The sequence below is a fragment of the Lytechinus variegatus genome, chromosome 14, assembly GCF_018143015.1.
Source record: "Lytechinus variegatus isolate NC3 chromosome 14, Lvar_3.0, whole genome shotgun sequence".
Taxonomy (NCBI): Eukaryota; Metazoa; Echinodermata; class Echinoidea; order Temnopleuroida; family Toxopneustidae; genus Lytechinus; species Lytechinus variegatus.
Genome location: NC_054753.1, coordinates 179,078 through 201,649, shown reverse-complemented (window position 1 = coordinate 201,649; position 22,572 = coordinate 179,078). Strand labels below are relative to the sequence as shown.

General features: G+C 39.6%; 1 protein-coding gene across 1 annotated transcript in view; it reads right to left on the bottom strand.

Annotated features, from left to right (window-relative positions):
* The window catches only part of LOC121428188, a 66,008-nt gene that overhangs the window by 11,131 nt on the left and 32,305 nt on the right, over nt 1-22,572 (bottom strand). The window contains exons 7-11 of the mRNA XM_041624793.1: nt 13,171-13,327; nt 11,624-11,724; nt 10,304-10,474; nt 7,423-7,481; nt 2,363-2,560 (exon numbers count right to left, since the gene is read on the bottom strand). Of these exons, the coding sequence (XP_041480727.1) occupies nt 2,363-2,560; nt 7,423-7,481; nt 10,304-10,474; nt 11,624-11,724; nt 13,171-13,327 (686 nt within the window). The remainder of the gene's footprint in view (nt 1-2,362; nt 2,561-7,422; nt 7,482-10,303; nt 10,475-11,623; nt 11,725-13,170; nt 13,328-22,572) is intronic.

The following is a 22,572-nucleotide window of genomic DNA, read 5'->3' as shown; positions in this document are numbered from 1 at the left end:
AAATGGAATCACATTTTCTGAGCAATTTCGGGTCTGACATGCACTTACAAAATGTTGCGTAATTTCGGGATTGTGTACCCAGGCATCGCAAATTTGGTCTCAAAAGATGTGCAAGACCCCCCCCCCCCAGTTTAGTAAGGGTTAAAGGTTTCCACAAAAAAATTGTGAAAGTCAAATTTTTCCTTATGTATTTCTTTGTTTTTTCTTTTGTTTTTCATTTTTTTTCACTTTATATTATTACACACCATCCTACAACTAAATCAAACCCAAAATGAATTAAGTAGAACCAGAATGAGAAACAATCACTTTTTTTTTTAAAAATATCATCTCCAATAGACTTTGTACCGAAAGTATAAGAATTAGCCAATTTCAGCATTACATTGTCTTATAAAAAGTAACGAAGCATTACTACACTATAACCATACATCACAAATTTGGTCTCAAAAGTTTGGCTACTTCGTCAAGCCGACTATGTCAAGCCAACATGCAAAATTTTCGGACTGCACCACTTGGTGAATTTTTACTTTCGTCTTGCAAATCTCTTGAGACAAAACATGCAGTGCCCGGGTAAGCAGTTCCAAATTTTGAAAGTACATTTCAGACAAAAAAATTGCTCTAAAACATGATTCCGTGTACAAAGTCAATGCAAACACTGTGTTTTTCCTTTTGTTGGCTTAAATGGATTTATTTTATGCTATTTATGATCCCACAAGTGTCCCCAACATGTTTCAATAGAAAAAACAGAAAACAAAGGTTTGAAAAAACCAAGAAATACACAATATTGAGTAAAAAAAAGCAGAAGACATCCACAAAAAATCAATTATGCTTTAGCAATTTTTTATTGTAGATATTTGTTCGAAATTAAATAATTGATATTTTCAGCAAAAATTAGCAAAATACTAGCTATATTAAGTGAATTTAAGGCAAAATACCATATCTACTGCGAATTTCATGTGCTACTTGCGTAAGCCTTAATACATATCCTGGTCTGACTGAACTAGCTCAGTCAAATTAGGGTTAACACTATCTAGGCCGGGAAGGGGCCTCAGAGCCCCCCCCCCCTTAACGAATTGGAGGATATTTTCGTTGTGCAAAATGTTTTTACTGTGCCGCTCGCTGACTTTTTACTTTAAAGTCTTGAACAACTTTTGAGACCAATTTTGCGTCACCACGGTACATGGTTCCTAAATTACGCAACATTATGTAAGTGCATGTCAGACCAAAATGTGATTTCATATACAAAGTCAATGCAAATTGTGTTTTCTAACAAAATTCATAAATGTATGATATTTTAGTTTTGCTGGTCTAAATGTATTCATTTTATGTTTTTTATGATCACAGAAGAGTCCCCAAATTTCATTGAAAAAACAATGGAAAAAAGGGGAAAAAACAAAGAAATATATAAGAAATTTCAAAAAACAATACATAAGAAAATGATTTGATATCGCAATTTTTTTCATGTACACTTGCTAAGAACACCAGAAAGAGTTTCCATACCAAAAATAAGTACATTTGGAGCTTTATTTAGGGAGTTAGAGGAAAAAGTATGATTTCGCATACTAATTACGCATAAATTAGCATAATCACTGAATACCGATTTGCATGAAATAAATTGCTATACAATCTTGTAGATTATCTCCCAGGCAACCCGCGTGCCAATTTTCAGCGCGATTGCGCAGTCAACGGCTGCGCAATCTTCAGGGGGGCCTGGGAGGCCCCCACCCATATGAACTCCCAAAATAGCCCGGGCTATATACATGTAGGGTTAAAGGACAAGTCCACCCCAACAAAAACTTGATTTGAATAAAAAGAGAAAAATTCAACAAGCATAACACTGAAAATTTCATCAAAATCGGATATAAAATAATTTATAGTTTGCTTATTTTCAACAAAATAGTTATATGAACGAGCCAGTTACATCCAAATGAGAGAGTTGATGACATCACCCACTCACTATTTCTTTTGTATTTTATTATATGAAATATTTTTATTTTCTCGTCATTGTCATGTGAAATGAATTTTCAATCCTCCCTGAACACATGGAATTCCATTATTTTAACTTTTTGTGCTTCAGGCAAGGAGGTCCTAATCGTCAAATTCGTAAAAATTGAAATATTGTATCATTCAAACAATAAAAAACAAAAGAAATAGTGAGTGAATGACATCATCGACTCTCTCATTTGGATGTAACTGGCTCGTTCATAAACTATTTCGTTGAAAATAAGCGAAACTTTGAAATGTCATAATTTTTTTATTTTAAATCCGATTTTGATGAAATTTTCAGCATTGTGCTTGTCTGATTTTTCTCTATTGATTCAAATCAACATTTTTCTGAGGTGGACTTGACCTTTAAGTGGCTTACCATGATTTTAGTTGTTTCTCTTTCCTGAGGGGTGGACAAATAACAAGGGCATCAGTGTATTTAGATATGGCTAATCTGAAATCATTGTCTACAAATGCCTTGTTCCCTTCTAGTTTTAACCTTTCAGCTTTTTCTTGGTCTAGTCCGATGTGTGTTTTCTTCCATTCCCTAAACTGACTTTCCGCATGGAGGTATGCACTGGAAAAGAGGTGGGAATATAAATAAAAAAATAAAGGAAAGATGTAATGATAGCTGTAATAACAGGTCCAATTATATATGTATAGTGTAGCTACTAAATGTATATGACTCTTAAGCAAAATCTCCAGCTGTAGCTGTGCTGCTATATAAGTGCTTAAGCATAAATGAAGAAATCCCACAAGGTATTCATTTACTTTGCCTAGCTCAGGTGCAGCACAATGTAGATAATAACATACATATAAATCTGTCTTAATCACAACTCCTTGGACCACTGAAATCTCTTCAGAAATTCATGGTGAGGTGATGAATATTATGAGGTTTGAATATGCAAGGTCAGCTGAAAAAATTGCTCCATATTTATTCCACTTATGGAAAGCTGCTTTGAGAAGACTGCACTGCCAATTATTCTAGTGATATTTAGTGAAAAACCATCAAATAACGATACAAACCGATACCAGATATATATGTAGGGGAATCATGGTCTCGTGGTTAAGACTATTTTCTTTCACTCAGAGTGACGTTGGTTTGAATATCAGCCATGGCGCTATTTCCTTCAGCAAGAGATTTACCCACATTATGCTGCACTCAAGGCGAGGTGAATGAGTACCCAGTAGGATTTATTCGGGTCATTCCATCTGGATTCACCCAGTGGTTGCACCCGACCGTCTCAGAATTCGTTGTAATTTGGTACACATAAAATTCACCATGGCCCACGTACAAAACAAAAAAAATAAATCCATTTGGTCCGTCGGTTCTCGGGCTACGCACCGCCCTTTTCTCCTTGTTTTGACAACTAGCACATCAATGATGTGGAGCTCATCCGGCATCTCGCAACACAATTTAACGCAATTTTAATTTCAGCCCAGTTGACACTGTAGTGAATTTCATTGGTGACATGAATTAAGGATATAGAATTGAAATTGATGAAGAAATGACATTAGGTATTTTTTGTGATCTATGAATAATTTCATATGAATTAAGTGTTAATTATTATCTAATCAAAATTTCTAAACTCTGTGTAGAACCTTGGTGAACCTAACGTAGCTCTCAGATGGAACAAAAATAACCAAAATCAATCAACAAATAAGTAAGCAATTTTTGTGAGTTTTGAAAATATATGAATAAATAGCAGATTCAATGAGTTTCAAAATTCTATGTTTAAATTATGTATCACCACCTCGAGCTATCATATAAAGCAAACAAAACTGAAATTGATCAACAAATGTTTTTTTGTGATTTATGAATAAATTTTGCACAAATTAGAATAATTATTTTCCAGAGTGTACAAGTTTGGTGAACCTCATACAGCTCTACCAGATGGAAGAAAAAAAAATCAAAATCTGTCAATAAATAAAGAAGAGGAATTTTCTGTGATTTATTTCTACTGAAAAGTTTCAAAATTCTGTGTAGAAATTTGGTGGGCCTCATGAAGTTCTACCGGATGGAAGAAAAAATATCAAAATCTGTCAACAAATAAAGAGGCATTTTCTGTGATTTCTGAATAAATTTCGCATAAATTAGCATAAAAATTGTTCTAGTCAAAATTTCAAAATTCTGTGTAGAGGATTGGTGGACCTCATGAAGCTGTACCAGATGGAAGAAAAAAAAAATCAAAATCGGTCAACAAATAAAGAAGAAGAAGCATTTTATGTGAATTTTTAAAAATATGCATAAATTAATTTCGCATAAGTTAGCATAAATATTGTTCTGGTCAAAATTTCAAAATTCTGTGTAGAAGATTGGTGAACCTCATGAAGCTCTACCAGATGGAAGCAAAAAATTCAAAATCGGTCAACAAATAAAGAAAAAGCATTTTATGTGAATTTGTAAAAATATGCATAAATTAATTTCGCATAAATTAGCATAAAAATTGTTCTGGTCAAAATTTCAAAATTCTGTGCAGAAGTTTGGTGAACCTCATGAAGCTCTACCAGATGGAAGCAAAAAAATCAAAATCGGTCAACAAATAAAGAAGTAGCATTTTTTGTGAATTTTGAAAAATGCGCATAAATTAGCATATTTAATGAATTTCAAAATTCTGTGTAGAAGTTTTGAATGCCCCACCTAGTGCTATCATATAGAGCAAACAGAATTGAAATCGGACTTGAAATGGCGAAGTAGTAGCATTCGACAGACGACGAACGCCGCGCCACCGCATAAGCTCATCTTGCCCTTCGGGCCGGATGAGCTAAAATTGGCATGACCTGCAACTTTCAATGGCCACTGCGTCGTAACATGTTGACCAATTTTCATGAAACTGGTACCATTTATTAGGAAATTCAGAGAGGAATAAAAAACATGCATCAAATAATGTATTGGAGTGATTTATAAGGTCGTGACCTTTGACCTTGAGTTTGACCCCCCAAAAAATAACTTTTTAACTTGATTTTCGTGTATGTTAATTATTAGTATGATATTGACAAAATATGTTAAAACCAATGATATTTTATTTCTTCACCTTTTAAAACTCGTCCAAATATACCATGAAATTTCACTCTAGTCCCACATACTGATATTCATGTTAGTAAAGTGTTAACCAGTTACATGATTTCTTTCAATCTTAAGTTACAGTATGCAAACACATGAAAAGAAATTAAGCTCATCAGTTCACAAGTGAAACATTAAACATTTATGCTCATGAATACGTATCTATTTAGTCATTTTGATGTTCAACAATATATATCATATATATATATATATATATATATATATATATATATATATATATATGTAAATATATATATATAAATATATATATATATATATAATTATCACTTAATACCGATTTGCATGAAATAAATTGCAATACAATCTTGTAGATTATTAGTAGTAAATAAAAAAGAGTTGCCAAAAGCTGTTGTACATGTAAAGCTTTACACACACACATATATATATATATATTCTTGTTAGTTAAGTGTTTACTTTTATTATCAAATTGTTGAGTATATGCCTATTTAAGGCTCCCATAAAAGTAAACACTTTACTAACAAGAATATATATATATATGATGTACACCTGTATATTGCTGAACATCAAAATGCCTAAACAGAAACCTATTCATGAGCATAGATGTTTAATGTTTCCTTTGTGAACTGATGAGCTTAATTTATTTTCATCTAGGCCGGGGTATTTTGGGAGTTCATATGGCTGGGGGGGGGGCCTCCCAGGCCCCCCTAAGATATTGGCCGTCGACCGCACGATCGCGCGAAAATTGGCACATAAAAATTGGGACATAATCTACATGATTGCATAGTAATTTATTTCATGCGAATTGCTATTAAGTCATTGTGCTAATTTATGCGTAATTAGTATGCAAAATCATACTTTTTCCTCTAACTCCCTAAATAAAGCTCCAAATGTATTTATTTTTGGTATAGAAACTTTTTGTAGTGTTTTTAGCAAGTGTACATGAAAAAATTGTGATATCAAATCATTTTCTTATGTATTATGTTTTTTGCAATTTCTTATGTATTTCTTTGTTTTTTTGACCTTTTGCTTTTCATTGTTTTTTCAATGAAACTGGTAGGGGACTCTTCTGTGATCACAAAAAGCATAAAACAAATATATTTAGACCAGCAAAACTAAAAATAATCATACATTAATGAATTTTGGTTGAAAACACAATTTGCATTAACTTTGTACACGAAATCACATTTTTGAGCAATTTTCGGTCTGACATGCACTAACATAATATTGCGTAATTTCGGAACCACGTACCTGGGTAATGCAAAGTTGGTCTCAAAAGTTGCGCAAGACTTGAAAGTAAAAAGTCAGCGAGCGGCGCAGTAAAAAAATTTCGCAAGGCAAAAATATTGTGCGATTCATTGCGGGGGGGGCCTCAGAGGCCCCCCCCGCCTAGATAGGGTTAAAATTTAAAGAAATCATGTAACTGGTAAACACTTTACTACATGAATATCAGTATGTAGGACTAGAGTAAAATTTCATGGTATCTTTGGAAGAGTTTTAAAAGGTGAAGAAATAAAATATCATCATTGATTTAAACATATTTTGTCAATATCATACTAATAATTAACATACACGAATATCAAGTTAAAAAAATATTTTTCCGAGGGTCAAACTCAAGGTCAAAGTAAAGGTCAAAGGTCACAACCTTATAAATTGCTCCAATACATTATTTGATGCATGTTTTGGATTCCTCTCTAAATTTTCTAATAAATGGTACCAGTTTCATGAAAATTGGTCAACATCTTACGACACAGTGGCCATTGAAAGTTGAAGGTCACGTCCATTTTTGTCAAAACAAGGAGAAAAGGGCGGGCCGTAGTGTGAGAACCGACGGACTAATTGGACTTATTTTTTTAGTTTTATGCGTGGGCCATGGTGAATTTTATGTGTACCACTGCTTTATTTGCATGGTAAGCTTAGCTGTCTGTTGTTCAGTTGTACATATTGCTTTATAATTGTGATAGTGTTTAAAACATTGCAGGTGCAATGTTTGGAACCGATCCAATCCTGAGACGTGTGGTTAGGGAGGAGGAGGGAAAAAAGAGTTATGCCAGGTGAACAGGACTCTATTGCCTAAGGGACAGTCAAGATTCATAAGATTTACTTACTTTTCCATAACTACAGCTGTATGTATACAACAGGGAAAACATGCAAAAATATCATCCTATTACAAATTAAACATGAAGAATATGAAATAATATATGCAAAGAGCCAAGGATAAGTTCAAATGCGTGTGAGAAGAACCCAAAAGAAATCCCCCCCCCCCCGAAAGCACATAAAGAAAGACCAATGCCGATTCATTATGAAGTCGACATTGAACATGTGTGCCTGAAAACAGGGGGCTAGATTGTGCATGAGCATCAATAATTGAAAATAGTGATAATATATCAACTCACCTTTCGGCATAGTATTTGTAACCCTTCAAAAGGTCTGTAACATTCATGTCTATTTGTCTCTGTGGGAAATAAAGAAACAAAACACTGTTGAATGCAATCTTTACTGGGACTCCTTTGAGGTTTCAATTGTTTTGTATTTCACACAAAAAAAGAAGAAATATATGTGTACATGTACTTATGTTATGTAATGCAATGTAAAACTGTAAAACACGCATAATTAAGCATTACTCAAACAAAATTCAACATTTTTGCACTGAAACCAACATTTTAAAGGACAAGTCCACCCAGTCAAAAACTTGATTTGAATAAAAAGAGAAAAATCCAACAAACATAACACTGAAAATTTCATCACAATCGGATGTAAAATAAGAAAGTTATGACATTTTGAAGTTTCACTTCATTTCACAAAACAGTGATATGCACATCTCGGTTAGTATGCAAATGAGGGAACTGATGACATCACTCACTCACTATTTTGTATTTTATTATATGAAATATGAAATATTTTTATTTTCTCATCATTGTCATGTGAAATGAAGTTTCATTCCTCCCTGAACACGTATAATTACATTATTATAACATTTTGTGCTTCAGGCAAGGAGGTCCTAATAGTCAAATTCGTAAAAATTGAAATATTGTATCATTCAAACAATAAAAAACAAAAGAAATAGTGAGTGAGTGACATCATCGACTCTCTCATTTGGATGGAACTGGCTCGTTCATATAACTATTTTGTTAAAAATATGCGAAACTTTGAATTGTCATAACTTTCTTATTTTACATCCGATTTTGATGAAATTTTCAGCATTGTGCTTGACTGATTTTTCTCTATTGATTCAAATCAACATTTTTCTGAGGTGGACTTGACCTTTAAAAAATGAATTTCAGAAAAAAACTTTCAAAGATTACTCTTACAGATCAAACTGTGACATGATGAATTTTCAGATCAAAGGGTACAAAAAAGTAAAATTCAAGCCACTTTTTTCACGCTTTGTAACTATTTTTTACAATGGCATATTTATGTACAAAAGATATGTCAGCCTGGGGGTAGAGGAGCATATTTTTGCACGTTTTGCACCATTTTTGTTTCTGAAATGCAGTAATAATGTTTGGTACATCTTCTGATCGCTAATTTAACAACCCGCGAAAAATAACATCTTATACAGTATTCTAACAGTAATGAAATGGCACAAAAGAAGACTTTGAATAATAATAATAATTATTATTATATCGCGCCAAATCCACTCTGTAGAGTGCTCAAGGCGCTTTTTAAGAAATCATAAGAGAAATTAAGAAGAATTGGACAGAAATGTTTTGAGGTAATTTTTGAAAGTTTCAGAAGTCAAGCACTGTTTGATGTTATGAGGGAGGCTATTCCATAGCTTTGAGGATGAGTAAACAAATGATCTTTCACCCCAGGTTTTGGAAACTTTGGGGGTAACAAGAGAATTGGAAAGGGAGGAACGTAAGGATCTTGAAGGGGTATAACTTTTGATCAGTGAAATAAGGTACTGGGGAGATGAGCCATGAACACAATGGAAAGTTAACAACAAAATCTTGAACATAATACGCTGTTTTACAGGGAGCCAATGTAAGGATCTTAAAATAGGAGTAATGTGAGTGCGCCTGGTGGATAGAGAAACGATGCGAGCGGCAGCATTTTGAAGTTTCTGAACTATGACAAACTGATTCTGGGGTAGATTAAACAAAAGGGAGTTTCCAAAATTAAAGCGTGAACCAATTTTTTTGCGGCCGGTCGAGACAAGTAAATGTATTTCCTAATAAAACCAATATTTCGCAATTGGTAGCAAACTGATCTACAAATTATGTGATTCGACATTGTCATGTGAGAATAAAAAACTAGACCGAGATTGCGACAAGAACTTGACAAATTTACAGTGAGGCCAGAAAATCAGATGGAGTTGATGTGGATTTTACTAAGCTGTACTTTGGAGCCAAAAAGAAGAAATTCACATTTGGCTGGATTCAACTTATTAAGAGAGTGAGAAGTCAGCCAATTGTGAACATCAACCATGCAACATTCAAGCCGATGGATGGAACTTTCCGCAGCTAGTTGATCCGAATTAAAAGAAATCATGAGTTGGATGTCGTCTGCATAAATATGGTATTTTATGTTATGTTTCAACAGAACTTGTCGCAATCCAGATAAATAAATCAAAAAGAGAGTTGGCCCGCCCACAGAACCCTGGGGTACTCCACAAGAGAGAGGCAAAACATCAGATTTACAACCGTTAATACAAACAATCTGAGAGTGGAATGAGAGATAAGACTCAAACCACTTATAAGCCTCACCCTTAACACCAAGTGAACTAAGTGTGTTCAAAAGGATAGTGTGATTTACCATGTCGAAGGCAGAGGACAAGTCTAACAGCAAAGAGCTGTGGTGTTCCCTTTATCCATACCTTGTAAGATATAATGAGACGCGTCAAGAAGTAGTGTTTCTGCACTATGATTAGACCTATAACCTGACTGGAAAGGATCGAGCAAATCATTATCTGAAAGGTATTCAGACAATTGACAGAACACAATCCTTTCAAGAATCTTGAACAAAAATGGTAAGTTTGAAACTGGGCAGTAGTTATGGAGGGAGTTTTGGTCCAGGGAGGGTTTTTTTTTAACAGTGGGGTAATGAGAGCAACTTTCAGAGAGGGAGGAACGTATGCCTGTTCTGTACTCATATTAATTAGATGTGAGAGAATTGGAGCAACAGAAGGGGAACAATCCTTAAGTAATTTGGTGGGAATGGGATCTGACTGACATGACTTGGGAGGAAGTTTATGTAAAAGTAACATGATCTCGTCAGGAGTGGTAGGTTGGACAGTTTCAAAGGAAATAGAGGAATAAGAGGATATATACTTACTGCTTCATTGAAGTAGTATGATGGGTAGTGGTGAATATGATGAGGACCAAAGTATTTGATCATGTGATGAACGCCTTCGGTCTCTACAATGTATGTTAGATAGGTTAGCACATAGAGACGTAGCTCGTGAACGTGACTGTACATATGCACTGTCGCTGAACGGGCAATGCTCTGTGTGAAGAAGAGTAATGATAAGAGTACTCATCGAAACATACACTGTACACAAGAAAACTTCTGGAGGCGGGCTGTTTTCAACAGACTTTTGTGAATACTGTATGTAAATGACCAGTGAGGGGGCTCTGGGTGATTTCGACAAAGGAATGCCCAAAAGAGCCCTAGAAAATATATAAAGAGAAATGAAACCTTTGGAACAAATAGGCTTGAGTCGAAACAGAAAAAAATCAAAGAAAGTTTGAGAAAAATCATACAAATAATGAGAAAGTTATGAGCATTTCAATATTGCAAGCACTAATGCTATGGAGATCCTCCCATTGGCAATGCAAGAAGGATGTGTGATGTCACGTGTGAACAACTTTACCTTGATGGACTATAAAATACCCTCAAAATGTCTCTTTGCTTTTTCTATTATGATACAAACTCTTAATCCATGATGTATTCTTTAAAAATCTGTATTACATGCCCTCCTATAAAAAGAACACATGATCTACTGATGTGATAAAAGAGGCAGTTTAAGTGAAATATATACTAAAGTAATGGGGAGAGTTGTTCACAAGTGACATCACACATCTTTGTCACATTGCCAAATTTAAGGATCTCCATAGCATTAGATATTCAAATGCTCAAACATGTAACTTCCTCATTATTTGTCTGATTTTTCTCAAACTTTTTTTTATCTGTTTGTTTGATTTTTTCTGGTTTCACACAAGCTATCTTGTTCCAAAGGCTTCATTCTCCTTTAATAAATGGCCCGACAAATTCACTGCAAAGCAATGGACCCACATATATTCAACAGTATCATCATCACACAGTAAACCAAATCCATACTATGAGACAAAACTTTCATCCAAAATGTATCCATATGCAGGAAATAAGCATTATTTTCTGCAGTTTTATAGTACATGTAAATGGGTTGCTTATCATCAATACTGAATAATAACAAGCTATATCAATTCAATATCAGGTTACACTCTTTTGATGAATGTCTTCACCATAATTTCTGCTTCGTCTTAAACCTGCCTGAACTACAAACTGTTAGTTTTAGGTCAATGACCAACATGAATAAAGCAGTATTCTGATATATCAGAATAGTCACAAATTTCTACAGGGAACGCCAAGGATGATTTATGGTGTGAACCTTACCTCGACTGCACCGATTTTGGATCGGAGCATGCCTTCGTGGGATGCGATTTTTGTTGTGAGATGAAAAATGTTGCTGACATGTTCAAAGGTTCCATAATACACTGTAAAGAAACAAAAGGACTTTGCATATAAAATGCCAAGAAGTAACTCACTGAGAATGGTATTTTTTCTATACCATCTTCTCCAGCGAAAAACCCCAAAACACAATATTAAACATGCGTGATGGTGTAAATCTATTTGGCATTCAAAAAGACTAGCTGCTGATAAATCAGCTCACAAAGAATACATTTTTGGGGGTATACTTGTTAACCAGATTTGTACTGGGTGATATTTCAATATTATCGAAATTATGTGATATTTCAATATTATCGAAATTATGTAATATTGAAAAAAATATCAAATATATGATGAATTGTTTATGATTGTGTTGATATTCCGTGGTTACACAATATGATTAAAATATTGTCGATTATAAAAAGTTGATTACAATTTATTGACCACAAATATTGCTCTGTATTTTACACCTAATCAAAAATATGTAAGTTGTTACCCAAAATGTCCCCTTTTCATAGACAAGCATTGATGATATCCTTACTTTCATTTCCCCCTTTCACTGCTCTCACAGAATCATAATAAATGTATCCAATGAATTTTCAGACTGTGTGATATGTGACCTACCACCCCAAAGCCACCAATGAGTCGCCAGGTAGGGTTTTCTGTAAATAGCCAAATAGAAATCTAGTCTCCAAAAGCCTGAAAATAAAAAAATTGCTCATCTGAAAGAACAATTCTTCTTCTTCATACTGTGAAAATTTTAAGGCATGAAGTTGAATAAATGAAAAGATACAAGAGTTTATTGAACACTGTTTTTTCGGACAGCTTGGAAGTTTCACTGAGATTACACAGTATGTACATCTCATGCTTGAGTGAACCCAACTTTCAACCTTGTTTTCTCCTTATTTTTAAGGCACTTGCTGAATTTCCTCTCCATTCAATCAAGTATGTAATGGCTATTGTTGGTCGATTTTAATGTATCATATATCATTTTTAAGCTCAGGAAGTGAATTTTCAAGCTCAATGAAAATCTCAATATTCAGTTTGGTTTACTTATTGTTGGTTTGGGAGTGGCAGGTCACATATTGTTTGATAATCAATTAACATCAAATTATAACAAGAATTATAAATAGGTGTATTATTTCAAGCATCACCATTGGCAAATACATGTCACATGACATCAAACTTTTTTGTGCACTGCACGGTTAAGCAAACCAGTGCGGTAGAAGTCCCGGGAGAAGCCAACAAAACTGTACTGTAACTTTTTAAGAATATGTTTCTGTGTTGCTATTATATAAAACAAATAATGCACTTGCTCTGTTGTGCGTAAAAGTAAATGCAGAGAAAGCTCGGTCTCTTCAGATGGTGCAAACTGGGCACTCACCGCCAGCGGCTCGTGCACAGTGCGGCACCTATCTAAAGAATCCTCGCGTGCTCTGCATTTCCACTTACGCACTTGGCTGCATGCATTATTTGTATACTAATGAACTCACCTGCTCTTTCCATGAGTTGTATAAGGTTGTGCGTAGAGATAAGTTTGTGACAGATAGCCTCACTGTTACATAACCCAGTGAGCATGAGCAGGGTCTCATTGAGTGCAGCTGATGAAAACTTGCTTGTGACAGGTGATTCTAACCAACGGATACAAGGCTGAGAAACAAATCAAGATTTGATTTAATGTTTTTATCATGCAATCATTTAGATAACAATGATATTAATTACTAATAATATTCCACATTTATATAGTGCTTAACCCTAAAATGGCCAGGGGGGGTTTGAATCAACCCCCCTCAACATTTTCTGCAATCATTCCGCCATGCAAAATTTTTTGACCGCACCATTCACAGAGTTTATATTTTTAAGTCTCACGCATCTTTTAAGACCAAATTTACGACACCCGGGTACGCGGTTCCGAAATTACGCAACATTTTGTAAGTGCATGTCAGACCAAAAATTGTTCCAAAATGTGATTTTGTGTACAAAGTCAACGCAAATTGAGTTTTCTCATCTTATTCATAAAGATATGACTGTTTTTACTTTAAACAACTGAAATCAATTGATTTAATAGCGTAATTATGTTTCAAAAAGGTTGTGCAATAAATCTGGTGAAAAAACAAAGAAAAAGGTTGAAAAACAAAGAAATTCATAAAACAATAAAATACATAAGAAATTGATTTCCAAAACAAATATTTTTTTTCAATTGCGATTGTTAAGAATGCTAAAAAGAATATTTTTACCAAAAATTAGCATTCTAGGAGCTTTATTTAGTGAATTAGAGCAAAAAGTATGATTTATGCATAAATTAGCATAATCATAAAATCTCATTATTTTGGAAAAGTTTACCATACAGCCTTGTAGATTACATCACACACTACCAACGTGTAAATTTTTGCGGCGCTTGTGTGATTGGCGGCCGAGATCTCGGCCCCCCCCCCCGCCACAGAACAGCCAAATAAGCCCGGCCTAGTTAGGGTTAATAAACCGGAACAACGTCTCTAAAAGCGCTTTACAGACATTATTAACCCAGTCATCAGATCCTTGCATGCCCGCATACAATGTATGCACCTTCTCCACTCCCAGGGAAGCATTCCAACAAGAGTTCCAAGACTCAATTGCTAGGTACACTATATAGGCTTTCACATCCTACTGGGTATCCATCTAATACCTGGGTGGAGAGTGGCAAAGAGTGGATTAACGCCTTGCTATTACATATGTACACAACAACCCAAAATACAGCTAGAACATTTCTGACAACAAATTATATACATGTATGTGTACCGGTAACAGTTAACAAAACAAACTGCCAAATCACAATTACACTAAAACTGGGAAATAATATTCTTTAGGACTGTCAATACACAAAATACTTCAGAAGTGTGATATCCCTCAACTAAAAATCCCATAAATAAGATCAACTATGAAAATACTTACCTGATTTTCTTATTTACGAGATAACTCATACATCTACTTGATTTGCTAGTTCAGCCTTCTGGACTGCCATACCCGAATAGAACTCCCAAGGATTTAAAAAGCGCGCGCGCGCCCTCTCCCGTTCAGGCTTACTACCCATGAACACCGCGCAATTAGCGTCCATCTTCCTCAACTTTTGCAAGCCCATACGTTGAAACATGTTGCTACGCAAGGCGGAGGGTCGGTGGGAGGGTATCAAGTAGATGTATGAGTTATCTCGTAAATAAGAAAATCAGGTAAGTATTTTCATAATTTACTTCAATAACTCCATACATCTACTTGATTTGCTAGACCAGCACGGACTCAACCCGTAGGGAGGCATGTTTTCAAATGTAAGCCTAAAAATTTAAACACCAAAGGAACCACGAAAATTAGGGAGAGGGGGAAAAAGCCGCAGCTGCTTTAAGCGCCGAAGCAGCAAATCTCGCCTCACTGGACGGAATGTCCTTCAAGTAGAACGAAGTGAAGGAGTTAGATGAGCGCCAAAAGGCGGCTCTCAAGATGTCCTCGAGGGGAATGCCCTGGAAAAGGGCCCATGACGAACTAATGCCCCTAGTGTCATGGGCCTTAGGCCTGGTTGTATCCGACAACAAAGCACCCGCGCCCGCTGAGTTGATGGCCTCAACAATCCATCTAGAGATGGTGTCGCGGGATGCTGCTGAGAAGGGTTCACGTGAAATTACGAATAATTGATCTGAACTCCTAGACGATTTGGTGCGATCCAAGTACCACTTCAACGCCCTCACGGGACACCACAATCTATCCTCTGAAATAGATGAAAAACTAGACAGAGGGGCCAGGAAGATTTCCACTGAACCAGACGACATAGTTTGATTCTTTGCGATGAACGAGGGGGTCAGAATTAACCTAACACCCCGTCTCTCCCAGCGAATGTGTCCCGGGGAAACACACAGGGCATGGAGAGAACTTCGCCTTTGGCCCGAAGCGATAGCCATTAAAAACGCTGTTTTGATGGCTAAGTTATGGAGAGAAGCCTCCGCTAGGGGCTCAAAGGGCGGTTTTGCAAGGGCCTTAAGAACTGCAGGCAAACTCCACGACGGGGCTAAAGATTTGACTGGTGGCCGCTTCACGAAAAAGGATTTTAATAAATCCGTAATGACTGACGAGTTAGATACAGAAGAGCCATCCGCGAAACCGCGGTGCGTCGCTGCAATCGCGGACCGATAGCCCCTGATAGTTGCGATCGCTTTGCCTTTATCAAAAAGGTCAACCAGAAAATCTGCGATCGACGCAATCGAAGCAGAGCGAGGATCGAGTGAGCGTTGATTGCACCACTCTGAAAAGATGCCAAGTCTGGAGTTGTATAAGCCCAACGTGGAAGCACGCCTGCTTTCCGAGACAAACTTGGCTGCCCGATCCGACAGACCTAGGGCCCGGGCATCCTCCCCGAGAGCGGCCACGCAGTCAAGTGTAGTGACTCCGGCCGCGGATGCCTGATTCCCGAGAGGGGCTGGGAAACTAGCTGACTTGTCGGAGGTAGAGTGAGAGGATCCCCCACTAATAATTCCAGTAGTTGGGGGAACCACGCCCTTCCCGGCCAGTTGGGTGCTATGAGAAGTACCCACGCCCTGTCCGCCTTCACCTTCCGGAGGACCTGCGGGATCAGGGAGAAAGGCGGGAAGGCATAGCACCTCTGACGTCCCCAGTTCATTGAGAAAGCATCGAGATGTGACGCTTCCATCTCGTTTACTCGAGAGCAGAAGACTGGGAGCTTCCGATTCAGCGCTGTTGCGAACAGGTCGATGTCCAGCGGTCCCCAGCGGTGGAGAATCGACCTGAAGATCTCTGGGTTTAGTGCCCACTCGGAGGGGAGGCACCGCCCCCGAGAGAGGAAGCCGGCTATGAGGTTGTCCCTGCCCGGTATGTACGAGGCGATCGGGACAATCTTCGTTGCACGACACCACTTCCAGAGACCCGCAGCCAACGCGTCGAGAGAATTCGACCGTGTGCCCCCTTGTCTGTTTATGTAGGCTGCCACAGACCTGTTGTCCGTGCGGACCAGCACTGTCCGCCCGATTAGCTTGTGCTGAAAGTGGCGAAGTGCGTTGGACACCGCTTGCATTTCCAACACATTGATGTGAGGGAGGGCGCCTGGATAAGCCCAATCTCCGGACACCATCTCCCCCTCGCAGTGGCCTCCCCAACCGGAGAGCGAGGCGTCGGTGGTCAATGAGGCTGACGGGAGGGGAGTCTGTAGTGGCTTTCCCTGAGCCACGAATGCTGGGCGAGTCCAGGGCACTAAACTGCGACGGATAGCCAGTGGTAAGGGAATCCGAGAATGCAGTGAGTCTACTCCAGGGCTGTAGTAGCGGAGGTGTCTTTGGAAGGGCCTCATATAGAGACGACAATCTTGCATTATGTCTACTAAGCTGGCCATATAGCCTAGTAACTGAAGCCAGACGCGGGCTTTCACGTGACTGCGCCCCCTTAGGGAGCGGGCGAGAGACGTGATCGACCGCACCCTCTCTGGGCTGGGCCGTGCGAGCTGGTTTGGTATATCTATCCTCGCGCCCAAATACGTGGGGACACGGGAAGGAGTGAGCTCCGATTTCTCCCAGTTGATTATGAACCCGAGGTTCTGAGTCACCCGTAGTAGCAAGGAGAGGTGAGCTTGTAACTTTACCTCTGAGTCTGCGACAAGAAGCCAGTCGTCTAGATAGACGAAGAGTCGCAGGCCTTGGTTTCTCAAATAGGCTGCCACGGTGGTGACTATGCGTGTAAACACTCGGGGCGCCGGTCTTAGCCCGAACGGGAGGGCCCGGAATCGGTAAGTCACGCCGTCGAATTGAAAACCCAGCAGGTCTCGTGAAGCTGGGTGGATGGGAATGTGGAAGTACGCGTCGCGTAAATCCAGGGACACTGCCAGGTCCGCCGCCTCCAGTGAGGGGAGGATCGTGGCTAACGTTTCCATCCGGAAATGTTCGGTCGGAATGAATGTATTGATTCTCTTCATGTTGAGAATCATTCTTAATTTGCCCGAGCGCTTGGGAATGACGAAGATCGGGGATAGACAAAGATTGGGGTTGTCTGTCACCCTCTCTATCGCGTCCTTCTCCACCAGTGCGGCGATTTCGGCCGCAATGTACTGATGGTGGAGGGTGGAGGAAGGCGGTGAGGCGATGCGAATCGCGCCGTGCGGGAAGGCTTCTGTTTCTATAAAGAAGCCGTCTCGCACGACGGATAAGATATATGCGTCTTCCGTGATTTCCTCCCAAGCCGGGAGAAAATGGCGGAGACGCCCGCCTACCTTGCCCAGCGCTCGGGGCAGCATGTCAAACCGACTGCTTCGGTTTGGGCGGCGCCTTCGAATTGGGTCGCCCCCCTCTTCCCCTGCCCCTGCCTCTGACTTCTCGCTGGTCTCGAGAGACTTGAAAGTTACGAGGCGGCGGTGCTGGAGCCCGGCGTCTCCGGGCAGCAGCAGAGCGGGGGTGGGCTTGCGCCCTCGGAGCTGGAGGCTTCCTCGTCGTGGGAGCCGCCGGGCGCTTGGGTCTGAGCTCCTTAATAAGCTCTGACGCCTGCTTGCGACCGTCGACCTCCTCCTTGAGGAGGGAGGCCGCTGCGCCCCCGAAGAGGAACTTGTTGCTTTGGGGGATGCCTGGGAGGAAGTTAGCGATTTCCTTGGGCGGGATGCCGAGTTTGCTAAGCGCCCTCTCCCGCCGGGCATTGGTTACGAGGGACGCAGAAAAGGATAATTGCATCCATAAGTCGCCAATCAGAGAAAGTAACGCTTCATCTAAGGCGACCGCGTCACCGTCCGACACTCCCAACTCAGCCGATTGAGCTCTAAGAGCCATTAGGGCCCCGAGGTACGCCGTCAGGCGAAGGGCCGAGCGGGTTTGACGCTCATATGCTACCTCCTGTTTTTCCGACGAGTTGTGCTGGTTGGCGGAAAAACGGGTCCCCAATCTCGCCCCGATACGATCGAGTTCTGGTGAGAATGATTTGGGCAAAAAAAATGCTTCTTGGTCCTCCTGGACAAAGGTAAACTGTCTTCCATAAGACTTCTGTCCTTTGTTCTTAACCAGTGGGGAGCTGGCTAGAGCGGCAGCATTCTCAAAGGCCGACTTGAAGTCCTTGGTTAATCTAATGCCTTTCGACGCCTGAAGCGGCGGGGCAAAAAATAAGGACTCCCCTTCTTCATCGATACCCCCGCTCGGAGGGTAGATGTGGGGCAGATACTTCTCCAGTAGCGCCTGGGCGCTTACTGCGGAGTCGGCCGTGGGAGGGTTATCCTCGCCTTCGAGAGACTCCTCGTAAGGGGAGTCTCGCTCGTTCTGATCGGGGAGGATGTCATGACAAGTTTCCTCCCCTGGAGGGGCTCCTAGAGCCGCGGGGGCCATACGGCCTCTCGGTCGGCTCTCCGGGAGGCAAGGGCGTCCCGTATGCGTCGGGGTGGTGGACTCGAGAGATTCAACCGAATCGCTCGAGGATTCCCCGGGTGTCTGGTGGTTATCTCTCACTTGTCTCGCATGATGCTCGGGGGCACCAGCGGGGTGAGTAGAGGTCGAGGGTGGGGCGAACCCGCACCGCTCGAAGGCAGAATGCAGCAGCATGAATAGCTGTGACATCTGACCACCGACACAAGGGTCTGAAGGAGGAATGCCCCTGGCAGCAGGGCTGGCCGACCTCTCCTTAGACCTCTTCTTCTTCTTCTTTTTTGCGGGCTCCGCCGGCGTGGCCGGAGCAGAAGAAGGCACAAGAGGCGCGGGTGATCTCTTACGATTTGCCGCCCCTGGCAGGGCGGCCGCCAACAACGAAAAATCACCCGAATCTGACGGGGTCAGATTGTGGTCACAGTCTGATGTGTGACGCCTCTCGCGGTCAGGGGCTGGGCGATCTCTCCCGATGCTGTCAACGGAGGACGACTTATACGGCAGAGATCCTGACCTGTGCCGGGGGGAGAGAACCGCACTCTCCCCCCGGACTTCTGGTGACCCGGTAGCCGGTGGGTCGCATAGCCCTATGGGTGCTGCGGCGGCAGGACCTAGTTTAGGCTTGGAAGCCTTGGCTACCACTTTTTTCTTTGTCCGAGACCGTGGCACCACAGTCTCGGCCTTCCTACTCTTAGCATCCGACCGCAAATTCGGAATGCTGAACGACGCACCCTCATACTCACCGCCGCCGGTGGAGGCGGTCGAATTCTGAACACTTGCAAGCGGGGCGATCCCCGTGGGGGACACCGGGTCCTCTGGGGCTGTGTTAGTCCCGCTCATCGGTGCCTCTCTCTACCCTGAAAAAAGAAAAGAACAAGAATTTTTTTTTTTTTTTTTTTTTTACCAAGATCTCGCTTGGGAGACCGGAGTGGTCTTACTCTCCTCCTATAAGAAGTTTGTTTGGGTAAACAGAACAATTCAAAAGGGGAAGGGTAGGGAGGGAGAAGAACCTAATAATAGTTTAGATATCTACCTGTAAGGTTCTTAGAACACCTGTATAGAAATCGGATAAAAGGGATTGAGAACTTTTACGATAATTTCCAAGAGAAAAACGTAACCTCCTGTGGAAAGGTAAAGAAAACAGAACAGGAGGAAGGGGGGAACGTCTCTAATAACGATTCCAAGAGGAGGAACGACACAGAAAAGAACCTCAAAGAAGAATCGTAGAGCCCGCCTGTCGAAATAAAAAACTATAAGACTAGGAGGGGAGAGGGAATTGAAAGAAGAAACAATTCCGGGAGAGGTCAGAAACAAAAGAATTTCTAACAAGAAGAAGACCCCACCTGCAAAAAAATTTTTTTTTTTTTTTGGGGGGGGGGTTGAATAGCCAATCAACCCAGATGAAATCGCTTAAGTCTAATTAAAAACTCCCTGTAGTGAAAAAGAGGGGGTTTTAAGTTCCGTCTGTGAATAAAATCTTAATCAAGAAAAATTATTCAGAGAAGAAAGGAACAAGAAATGAACTTGAGGATCCGGCTGTGAATAAAAAATCAATCAAGAAATTTATTCAGAACAGGAAGGAAAGAATTGAGTTTTAAGATCCGTCTGTGAATAAATTATCAAACAAGAAAATTATTCCAAACAGAAAGGAAAAGGAATTGAGTTAAGATCCACCTGTGAATAAAATATCAATCAAGAAATTTATTCAGAACAGAAGGAAAAGGGAATTGAAGAATTAATCAATCAATAATCAATTGAAAATCTTAATAATCAATTCCGGAAGAAAAGGAAAAAAAACAGAGTTGTAGATCCCAACCTGTAAAGGGAATAACAAGAACACCCACTGCAACAAGTGTAGAGGTTGTCTAGAAAATAATTCAAGAGAACGGCACTAAAAACTACCACACTTTGAACGTGAAGAACAATGACCGTGGCAGGAGAAGGTTTGCTGCCACGTAGGCAGATTAAACCCGGTGCCTCGCGAACGCGCTAGCGAAGCGGCGCGACGAGGGGGGGGGTACGAAGGACCCACCGCCGAGGAACGTGTTTCAGCGTGAAGAACCCAAACGTTAGGAAAACAATTTAAGTGTCACAAAAAACACGCTAAAAAGTCGCGCCGGGTGTAAATCCTGAACACAATCTAACACACAAATGGGGAGATTGAATTTAAAAGGGAGAATGCACAAAAGATAAGCAAAAAGAGTATACCAAAGATCAAAAAAGATTTGAAATTTGGGAGACTTATCTGAGCACGTCTGATCCGTAGGCTTGCCGAAAGCAAAAGAGGAAGATGGACGCTAATTGCGCGGTGTTCATGGGTAGTAAGCCTGAACGGGAGAGGGCGCGCGCGCGCTTTTTAAATCCTTGGGAGTTCTATTCGGGTATGGCAGTCCAGAAGGCTGAACTAGCAAATCAAGTAGATGTATGGAGTTATTGAAGTAAATATATTGATAAAGCAGAATGGGTCGATAGAATAACAACATTTTGATAATGACTACCTCCGTACCATGATAAAGGGGATATGGTATCTTAATAAATACAGCAATTTGTGAGCAATTCCACACTTGTTTTTATGTGTACTAAGCTTGTGATTCTCATGATATATCAATGAATGTCATGATTTTGGTGATTTCAATGCATTAAATAGCAGAAATTTACATCTCTTAATAATCTTTTATTTGTATTATTTCTCTGTTGCTCTACTTGGTTTTCTTTATTTTCAGAATAAATTATCTCTTAATGTCCATGAAATGTTTACTCTCAATCACCAAATTCACCATCACAATACACATGTACCTGATTTAAAGATTTGTCTCACTTATGGCCTGTTCAAAATAAAAATGTAATGAAAACCGTTAGACACAATTTCCCTGTAATTTGGGACTCAACCCCTGAAGATATAATTGAATGCAAGTCATAATAATTCCTTGAAAAAAATAATGAAGCGGTTTCTTTATCTGAAGTATGCAGTCATTTATTTACTGTAAATTGTAATATTTTGTTGTTTTGTCTCAGTTTATATACTTTGTTAAGATAAGATAAGATAAGATATTTATTCGTCTTTCTGTCTGCACATACATTTATCTTACAAGTGTGATTTCACATTCTACAAATGAAAATCAATTAACCATAAATCATTGTTACAGTAGAGAAAAAAAAAGAAACACAGCAAAATAACTAATTACGTATTGAGAGAAAGACAAGGAGAACCCCTGAAAAAGCAAGGCTTGTAAGGCTAGGGTCTCCTTTGTTTCAAGTACATGACTAAATAATATTCAGTGTGTACATGTAATATCCTTAAAAATACAAGAGAAACAAAACAACTAAAAAAAGCAACAACAATAAAACACACACAAAAAAGAAAAACTAAAACTAATCAATGACAAAAACACACTAAAAAATAGAATATATTGCTTGAATGTACAATTATGAAGTCTAATAAACTAACAACAATATGATATAATTAAGGTATATATGATGGAACAAGGAATAAGTATGGATAATATGGCATGAAAAAAAAGAGGAAGATCG